This window comes from Antennarius striatus, chromosome 5 (assembly GCF_040054535.1).
Source record: "Antennarius striatus isolate MH-2024 chromosome 5, ASM4005453v1, whole genome shotgun sequence".
Taxonomy (NCBI): Eukaryota; Metazoa; Chordata; class Actinopteri; order Lophiiformes; family Antennariidae; genus Antennarius; species Antennarius striatus.
Genome location: NC_090780.1, coordinates 5,324,669 through 5,335,341, shown reverse-complemented (window position 1 = coordinate 5,335,341; position 10,673 = coordinate 5,324,669). Strand labels below are relative to the sequence as shown.

The 10,673-nt window shown below is 39.3% G+C and overlaps 2 protein-coding genes across 2 annotated transcripts; one reads left to right on the top strand and one right to left on the bottom strand.

The window, feature by feature from the left end:
* Window positions 1-1,581: 1,581 nt before the first annotated feature.
* Window positions 1,582-2,523, bottom strand: LOC137595879 (olfactory receptor class A-like protein 1). Its single transcript, XM_068316238.1, has one exon. It carries the CDS (start codon window positions 2,521-2,523, stop codon window positions 1,582-1,584), a length of 942 nt encoding a protein of 313 aa, XP_068172339.1.
* A 3,438-nt stretch (window positions 2,524-5,961) lies between these two features.
* Window positions 5,962-7,063, top strand: ora2 (olfactory receptor class A related 2). Its single transcript, XM_068314655.1, has 2 exons — window positions 5,962-6,007; window positions 6,093-7,063. Exon 2 carries the CDS (start codon window positions 6,095-6,097, stop codon window positions 7,061-7,063), a length of 969 nt encoding a protein of 322 aa, XP_068170756.1. The 5' UTR covers window positions 5,962-6,007; window positions 6,093-6,094.
* Window positions 7,064-10,673: the final 3,610 nt, after the last annotated feature.

Here is a 10,673-nt window from a genome sequence, read left to right as displayed (position 1 = left end):
GATTCCAAAGGCTATGTCTATAAATTTGGATCTGCAAACAACTCATTACAACTCATACTTACCTCATTATCAGTGACGTGCGGTGAGGTTCATGGCTGGTGAGCCACTGATTTCATCATAATTAGATTTACAAAAATATGAACCTACAGTTTCAGTCTCAGAGCAGAATTATTTACAAATACAAATACACAATTACTACATTTGATTAAAAAATGTTGTGTTGTTTCCTACATGTTTGCTTATAAGTTATGTTTACTTATAAATGAAGTCCATCCGCCGCTCCTTCTGAACAAAAGCATTAAAAAAAATTGAGTTGAGATACGTAATCCTCAATTTTAATAGTAAGCCAAAGCAAGCAGAAAACTAATGAATGGCTGCACTTGACCAGCTGATTGTAGTTCGCTGTCACTTCTTCTACGGCCGAGGAAGAAGACTCCTCGGTCGAATCCCTGGGATCACCAGCGCCCCCTACCGTGAGGCTGGGGAACTGTGTCACTACGTGTCTTTTCCAAGCGGTTTCAGACCGCTCAAAAAAAACACTGTACATTATATACATTAGCTAAATTATGGTACTGTAGTTAATAGAGCAAACGTGTTTGAACATTTTAATAGTGACATATAGAAATATAGCATTACGGGCTAACTATAGCAAGCCAGCACAGCGAGTCGAGCCATTGATCAATCCATGGTGAGGCCCGGCTGGCTGGTGCCTCACTGCAGGTCTCAGCGATTTTGAGTAAAAATAGCCTAAAATTGGTAGTGTTAAACGGAAAATAACTTTATAATACACATCACTGGATAAATATAACCATTTAATTATTTTCTTCCATTTTTCATTTTTTTCCTTTCATGACGGCCTTACCTGCCTCCCCTGATGTCACTGGCTGCAGAGTCAGATACTGCTCCACAGGTACTTGTTACCAAACGTCTTCCAGACCTCTTTCCAAGACCACAATCACTGATGTGCTCCAATCCAAAACTATTCAAACTTGATTAAAATATTTTCTTATATTTACTAATCAAATAGAATGATTTTTTTGTCTCTCAAAAACATCCTTGAATCATGCTTTAAAAATATGATCTGATATTTAAAAAACAACAACAACAACAACAAAACCCAACACTGACATATTGTCAGTTTATTAAAGCTTTCCTAAAACAATATTGGTGACATGGTGAATTTCATTATAGACCTGTTCAAACTAAAAGGATGACCAATTTACAATTAGAAAACACAGAAAAAGAGTCTGGGAAATGGGAATTTTTGGTAAAATTAGTTAAAATTAATTTATTGAAATTGATGGCTCAATTACTGTCATGATTAAGCCATTGTTTTGTTATGTTTATAATCTTTTTGCCTGTGTACAAAATAACCACAAACCACATACCATGCATGCACCCATGTATCCAAGAGTTTAATGAAATCCCTGAAATACAATTCAACTCTGTCCTCCCACAGTATTTTTTAAACATTAACTTATTTGCTAAATGGCAGTTATCTATACATTAATGTTTGAAACGAAACTGAATTATAACTCTGCAGTCCTGTAGGACAGTCGATGATCAGGTAAGACAGAGGAGTCACTTGTCACTTGATTCCTGAGTACCCTCTGATGGCGGGTCTTGCTCAGCTGCACAGACGATCTTTGCCTTGACCTTGTTGTTGGAGGAAATGATGAAGTAGGGGCTGAGCGAGGCATAGCAGGAGGAAAAGAAGACCCTCATATCAGCCACCACTGGTGACACCTTTGCCACTGTCAGCATGTAGATCCAGATCACATTATCAATCCCAAAGAAGACCACATAGAGAACTACCAAGGTGAGAACAGTTTTTGCTGCCCTGGTCTCTGCCCCACTGCTATGTGACCGATGGAGCCGTCTCATCTGGTGGCTGTGGCGGTGAAGCAGTACCAGAATGTATCCACTTGAGCCCAACATGAGAGCAACAAAGGAAAAATCCCTCCCAGAGACGGCAACACCATTTATCACATAAGACAGATTGTCTCTAAAGTCAACATGACAGAACCCCAAGTTGAGGGTGAAGGCAGGGACTGTGCCATTACGTGGTGCCATAGAGAAAAAAGGGGCTGCAATGCATATAGCCATGTTGAGAAACCATAGTCCTGCAAAGGTGGGTAGGACAAGGGAAGGAAGAGCAAGCTTCAGTCTGGACAAACGAGCCCCAGCGGGAGCGATAGTCAGTGCCTGAAACACACTGAGCATGCATGTGATGCAGACCGACAAAGCTCGGCTGATGCGATAGGTGTAAATCACCACCTTACAACCAGGATCATTCAGCAGATCCCTCATCCCAAACACAGTCATAGTCTGTGGTACGCAGCGGGTCAGTAGCAACAGGAGGTTAGCGAAGGCCAGGTGGCAAAGGATCATGTCCACAGGAAGGAGCTTGGCTTTAGTGAAAATTATTTGAACATATGCCAGCAGCACCACAGTGTTCCCCAAAATGCCCATACCTGTTTGCAAGAGGAAGGAGACTCCTTTTATGGTCACACACAGATCCATGACACCAAGGCATGTATCTGGCACAGCGGAGAATAAAATCTGTTATGAAAACACAACATATGAGAAAAATTCTCTTACAAAATGTCTGATACACACCTGATAAACAGAAATGAATGTGATCACGTCATCTTGAATGACTTTTAGTGGAAAAGAAAAGAAATGCTTACCTTAAATTATGGATAAACCATTGAATCTCGTATGAAATAACTTAATCGCATGTGCATTAATAATTTATAGTATTCAGTTACCCTTGAGATTATTAGCCATCATTACTGTGTCCAACCCACAGTTTTGCAAATTAAAGTGACGAAGTAAATCTGGCTCAGATGGTCTCAAAAGACATGAGTAGTAAGCAAGCAAAGGGGGCTACAGCTCCAGTGAGTTATAAAACTAGTTTCTTATATTCCTGTTAAGACAATAGTGAGGTGGTGTTAATTTTCCAAACTTATCTCTACAGGAAATGTTTGTATTTGTGGTGCAACATAAAGATCAGAACAAAGAGAGACAAAAAGCTTTCACCAACACTATTGAGACAAACTCTGGAATATATGTTTATATAAGGCGGTGAATACTGTGGATTTTGTGATTTTGTCACCCATCATAGCATGAGATCAGTAACCATCATTATCAGATAGCACGATTAAATAACATTTTCATTAACAACCCTTTAAAGCAATAACCAAGAAAGAAATTGCCAGAAAAAATTTTTTTTTTTGAAAATAAGGTCTTATTGGAATCTTCTGTCAGAAAATTCTTTATATAAATTCATATTTATGAGGTTTATTTTGTATTTTTGCCATATCTAGATTTTTTTTCATGCTAACTGAAGATACTTGAGTCTGATTATATATCAGGTCTTTCAGGAAAAAAATATCAAACTTATGATATAGAAGTATCAAAATCCCGAAAGGCCACCTGTATCAAATATAATACACTTAGCTTTAAAGGAATAGGGATGTGGCAGTTGTTTTAAGATGCATGTTAAAAATCTTAATCGATCCTTCAAGTTTTAATCTGTATCATCTTCCCAACCGAGAAGTAAATATCAATGAAAAATTACAGAATCAAATTAGAATAAATTTTCTTGTTTCTGGATACAGAAGCCTGACATTGAACTTGAAATAAATGTGGCCAAAGTTGCTACAGGCTGTGCATCAACACAAGTCTTTAATGTCAGGAAATAGTTCATCCTAATAAAAAAACAACCGAGATTCCTGTAGACATATGAATGTCATGTACTGCAAATTTTAAACTTCTCCTGTATTGTATGTCAGTTTCTGCAGACAAAAAAACTGAAAGTTGTTCCTCCAGGGTGTTATAGTGCTATTTCCCTGTGGAATTATAGAAACAGAGTTGAACAACCCCTGCAGAAAACAACAGGGCACAGTTATTGTTATTAAAGCAGCCTGATGATGCCTTGAATGAGCCATCAAGAGGCTTTTGCATACGCAGCTGGTGCTTTTGCTTGAGCTCTTTTCTTCCTTCATGTCCTGGGAATACATTTAAAGACACAGAGGAGTAAGATAATCATTCATGCAACAATCCATGTTTGTACTAATTAGGGGTGTAAAAACAATCTGCCATTATTCATTTGTGTTTTCAGTGCAAAGAACCAGCATATGCTAGAGGTTTGTAATTCACATTGCATCCAAAAAAAAAACAATTTTCAATTATACAGTACAATTATCTTGGATTAAAGGTGCTCTAACCTATCAGGTTAGAATGACTGCTTTATAATTAGTTGGCGCAAGGTACTTTTCAGTTTTCGCTAGGGAGATTGCTTTGGGATGAAGCATTATCAGATGTGTTATTTCCCTGTGTTTTCTTTTACATGTTTACATGATTAGAGAGGTAATTAAAATGGCAAGTTCAAGCATGTCCTTCCCAGGGTATTTCATTATGTACAGAACACTGAATTAAACTTTAAAAAATTACTGTTTTTTTATAGGTACTGGCTGATGTTTTTTTGTTGGCACAATTTCCTTTTTAATTTTTCATTAAATAATGCTGTTATAATTGTGCAATAATTAATATATTGTGCAAACTGTATGCTTTACATCACAGAATGAATCATTTTTCTGTATTCTGTAATTCATTTCAGCAGATGACTTTATGTAGAAAATAATCTCAGTAAATTACTAAACATATTTAAAAGAGACATATGCTGCCCTCATGCTCTGTGTAATTTTAAAGCAGGTAATTTCCTCAAACTATCTCTCTAAATGAATTGCTTGCATATATGTTAAATTTGAGGTAGAGTATGCCAATTTTCAAAGTCTTGCATCTTTTAATATGTGGGTGAAACCAACAACTCTGGCTGGTGAAGAGGGAATATTTAGCTCACCGCTCACTCTGTAAATTAATCTGTCCCACAGCAAAACTGCGCTTTAAGAGGCTTTCGGCTCAACAGTCTCCTGTCTGGTATTAAATTGCCTTCTTTATTTGGTCTGAAGGCAAGAAGAACAAAAATGAAGTGGAACTCAGTGGTGGTGGATAGAGTTGTCACCTGCCTCATTGCTGGGTCACAGGTTGAATCTTGAACTGAATTGTCTTTGGGTGGGCCATGTGGTTTCCTGGCTCTGGCCATTAACATTCTGCGTAGGTGAATTTAAATGATGGGAATAGTTGCTGATAGTCCCTATGATTGATGACCTGTTCAGGGTGAACCCTGTCTCTTGTCTAATGCCGGCTGGAATTGACTCTAGTCTCTATGCCAATTTGGAATAAGCAGATTTAGTCACAATCTACTCGTAGTGTCACTTTGTTTTTTTCTATTCATATTGTATGTTCGTGGGTTTTTTTAACGTTTAAATCTGTGTTCAACTTGTCTGAAGTATGAAGTGAAGTATGAAGTATTTTATTGTTTTTGGCGAATTATACAAGTAACTGTGGCTCTACACAACTTAAACTGGGGATCTGTCATGCATACTGAATGGAACATCCTCTGGCTTTTACTTTGTTCCAGTATGCTCCACTGGTGTTGATGTGTGGTTATGCAACAGAAAGTGTCTTTAAGAGGCAAGCTCTTAAAATTGATAACTAATTAATAAATTAATAAGATGAACAATATTATAAGAAGATCTACATCTGAGACATTAATATGTGGAAAGTATTCTGCATAGTAAAACTCTGGCACTGAGTAATTGTTTTAATACTCTCTGAATCTAAATGTGAGGCCAATAGACGTGATCTTTTCACTACCACTATTTTCTCTTTCTAACAGTTTAATCTTTGTACCCTGTAAATCAATCCAAACAGCTTTCTCTGTGCTGCCTTGTTGGTGTGAAATCCACTGAGAGGACAAAGGCAGTCATCTGGATTGATCACAAGTAATTGGAGGCTGAGGGAAGAAAGGTCATTGGAGCATGAAAAAGAAATTCAGCAGCTGCCTCTCTTTTTATAAGAGTACAAACTCCCCAACTACTTTAGGGGGGACCAGTCAGAGACAAGGTCTACTACAGCCCTTCGCTTTGATTACTGTCAGGTAGGATGCACACTTCTCATTTAAAAAGCTATATTAGTTAACGACAGTTGCTAAAGCTGCCTTGTAATTTTTTCCATCCCTACAGGAATGCAATCACAGGAATTCATCCGTGGAATGCTCTATCTTTCCCTTACAGTTGTGGGAGTACCAGGTAATGTTGCCATCATTGTAGCCTTCTTGCTCTTGCTGTACCAGGAGAACTGCCTCCTCCCAGCTGATGCCATCATCCTACACCTGGCTTGTGTCAATCTGCTGGTGGTGGGGGTTCGCTGTCTGCTGGAGACACTGGCCTCGTTGCATCTTTCCTCCATCTTTAGTGACTTAGGCTGCAAGGCTGTAATTTTTGTTTACAGAACATCCCGCTCCCTCTCTATATGGCTGACCTTTGTCCTGAGTGCCTACCAGTGCTTGAACATTGCCCCTCCTGGATCACGATGGGCTTCTGTCCGCACTGTTGTAACCCACTATTTAGGACTTGTGTTCCTCTTCCTCTGGCTCATCAACACTTGCATGAGCACAGCAGCAATACTTTTCTCCTTTGGCACCCAGAATGACTCGAGCCTACTCAACCATGGCATTAATGTACAATTCTGCTATGTACACTTTCCCTCAAAGTTGTCAAAACAGGCAAATGGAGCAGCTCAGGTAGGCCGAGATGTAGTTCCCATGGCGCTCATGACTCTAGCCAGTCTGATCATCCTGGTCTTCTTGTACAAGCACAGCCAGCAGGTGAAGGGGCTCCGCAGCACCAGCAGGGGAGGTGGAGGTGGAAGTGGGGTTAGTGGTGGGGCCGAGCTACGTGCCGCAAAAGCCGTGGTGGCCCTTGTAACTTTGTATGTGGTCGTCTACGGGATAGACAATGGACTTTGGGTTTACACCCTCACTGTGAGGAAGACAATGAGATCCCCTCTGATCTCTGATCTTCGAATATTCTTCTCCTCACTCTATGCAGTCTTGAGCCCAGTGGTTATCATTGCATCTAACAGGAAGGTGAATGGCAGGCTGAGGTGTAGAATGCAGCTGACGCGTACTCAAGAAAAACCAATGCCAGGATAGTAACAGAATTCTCCAAAAGCCTGGATCACATATTGCTTCTTTGTATATTTCAGGTTAATAATAATTGTGATAGGAACAGTAAGATTTTTTCTGTAATGGTTTAAGTTGTTCTGAATTCATTTAATGGTGCTTTTTGATATTGTTTTTATTACTTTTTATGTGTCTTGTGAAATACCTGATGGAGGTCAAGCAGCTCTATCTGTGGGCAAGGGGAAGCTTTTGACTCACTCTCTATAATGAAGGAAGAAAACTTTCATAATAACTTTGTGACTCAATACAGGTCTGTATGAATCCCTGAGGATCTGGCATAATGTTGCTTTGTTGACTACATTCTCTCCATCTAATTAGATGGAATAATTGGAAAGGGGCGATTCGGTAATTGTCAAATGATTTCCAGATGCCTATTTATTTTTTCCACCAGACCTGTCAGAACTGGTGAGCGCCATTGTCCAGATGGGACTTTTTTGGCTGGCTACATGCTGGACAGCTGGGATACTTTCAAAACTATATGTCTGGCCCCACTGGATGTGGAGGACGTCGAGGATGTGTACATCTTCACCACTATGACAATCGGGATAACAGCACTGGGTTTTGGTGTTTTCATGCTGCACCACAAACTGAGAAAAATGGGATTACAACAGACCAAAGCACAAGGGGATACCGACCGAGCAGCACAGGCAACGGCCAGGGTGTATAAGGAGGCTATAGCCATCATGCTGAATGAAGCCATTGCCAGGATGAGTGACCGGCATGAGGAGTCCAATGCTCGGCTCAAGGAGGATATCACCCAAAAGCTGGAGAAATGGGGAAAACGTTTGGATGATGCTGAAGTCAGTGATTAGGAGTGTGGAAGGCACAGAAAGCAACATCAACTCAGCCACACAAAGCAAGTCATTCCAACGGCGATTAATAATTAAGTTGACCAGAAACAACCCTTGAAAGGAATAACAAAATGAACATCAACAAAATTTGGACTCTTCTCAAGAACTGATAAAGAGGTGTACAAAGACGGACGCCTATTGGACTAAATGGACGGATCAAAACAACAATGTACCAGAATAAAATAATTGAAATTAATTTGTGACATGCAAAGTATGTGTTGGTTGGCAATGAGCTGCAATGAGAGAGATGTTGTTGATCTAGGGGGCGGGAACCTTACAAGCCAATGGCTTCTACCCGTCAACCCTTTTTTTTCTTTTCGGATGATGTGGCTGATGTCTCAACACTGATGAAAGTAAAATCTGTTGTAATAACATGTCTGGAAAGAAGAAAATAAACTGAATAAATAAGTAAAAATAAAATGCCTATAATTAAGCTGTTGATAAGGATCTGGTAAATGTCTCATGCTGATAAGGCAGGTTAATTGACCCACAGAGAACAAGTGGAAAACCTGATGGGAAAACTATACCTATATTAATAATGAAAAAGATGGTTTTTACTCAGTGCTGAGTATTTCAGTACACTCAGAATATCTCTCTGGGTTATGCAGGTGTTGTTAAAAGAGGAGAAGACACAGGTGACACAGTATGTCTTGGCAAAAGCCTGGAAGATGATGATGATGTGGATACGGCATATATGGGAATTTAGGAGTCATTAATTGATTCCAATATCTTCCACAAGCATGGGCAGGAAGACAGAGAGGACATAACAACTTCTGAGAGTGAGGGTAAAGAGGACATAAAGTGGGTCTGTGAGTTTGAGATTGCAAAAAAACCTTACAACGTGCAATCATTGCAGCACTACTCAACAGCTGTCGCAATGCAGGAAAGGCGAAGAAGTCCACTTTTTGTGCTTGTGCCAAACACATATTCAACACCTGGTTGACATGAAAAGATAATGAAAACCAACCAACAAGATTGATATTTTGATACCAAGAGTACCACTTGCTTTTATTGTAAAAGTTACATCCATTACAACAGTCTCTACTGTGGTAAAGTGTTTTGGAAATCTCTGATGATAAATTCAATGCATTTTACTCTTCAAACCACTGAAATCTGATTGGCAATTAATACAGACTCCGGTGGAATGAAGGATAGAATACATAGATTGTTTCATTAGACCAGGGAGCCTGCCAGCACCACTTCTGAAGAATCACCGTGAATAGGATGGTTGCTGATTGCTGTCATTGTTTTCCATGATGTTATTCCTTCTTTTCCTGTTAGGACAGCAGTGGCAGATTAGTTAAAAGAAACAGACATGAAAAACAGGTTTTTGTTGTGTGTTCATTCATGTCTCATTGTACAGTGTGTGTGTGTGTGTGTGTGTGTGTGTGTGTGTGTGTGTGTGTGTGTGTGTGTGTGTGTGTGTGTGTGTGTGTGTGTGTGTGTGTAGGATGTGCCGAGGAGGCCTCTCCCCTCACAAGACAGGACCTGCTTTTAATGTTTTCCAACCTTTCGCTGTCTTTTGACTCCAATGAATGCAGAGCTCTGCTAAACATGTATAGACCAAACCCACACAAATGAAACCCTCTATCACATCGTCATTGTCAAATCCCCAATCACCTCCAAGACTGACAATAATGGATAAAATTGCATTGCCACCTGGTTAACCTTCAACTCCAACTCACCTGGTTGATGAAGTGAAATGTTTGAAATGTACAAGCTGTCAAGAAAAAAAAAGTATCAATGCCTGAGAAGGAACAAGGAAATAAACCTACAGATGTTACATATAATACAATTCTGTACAAGAGCAAAGAAAAAAAAGTCAGCTCATCCATAATGGTTGGTTAATTAAAGTCAAAGAACTGCATTAAATCCTGCCAGCCAATATGACCCTGCAGCGCCTACTGTCAGTCTGTTTACCTGCACCAGGTACAGGCATTTTTGTCTTCCATGTCCTCCAATTGCAATGCAGCAGCAGGGTTAAGCCTCACCCCTTTTCAGCCTTGAAGCAAATCCACACCCTAATCTGTCCCATTTTACTTAGGATCTAGATGTTGGACAAAATACTCTCCTCCCCCACAGAAACTTTTTCAAATCACAGGAACACCTAAATCTGACTCATTGCATTTGTCTTGCATTTGTTTGCGTTGGTTACACTGATGCAAGCACAAACTGACAACTAAAGTGTGTACAAACATATATAAGTGATGCATTTAGATCCAAATAACTTCATGTTGATAGAAGGCACAACTGTGAAGGTGGCATTATAGCCAACTGAGTCACTTTATGAAGTGACTCAAGAAGATGAGGTGGGTTTATTTCTGCCCATAAAAATTTTCTTTCTATTACTTTTCCAGTTTAGAAGAGTTCTGTCTCACTGCAGCAACAGAAAACTTTGTTTGTGCTGTGACATTGAAATAAACATTCTTTGTTTCTTTCAAAGCCATCTTTTTTAAAGTAACTGGCACATTTTTACATCTGCTGAAACCTTCTTTGCCCTTCTTTCAAAAGATAGTTCCTATGGCATGCTATTTAGAGGATTTATCTCCCTTAGAAATGTCATAGAAAACTTGAACCTCATTTCATAAAAAAGAAGAAAAGAAGTATCTGATTGTAGAATATGTAAACAAAAGAAGAGCAAAAATGTATTTCTGAATTTTGAATATATTCCGGACTTTTATGTTATGAAATTATGTTGTGAAAGCAATGCACTCTAATGTCTTTCTCCA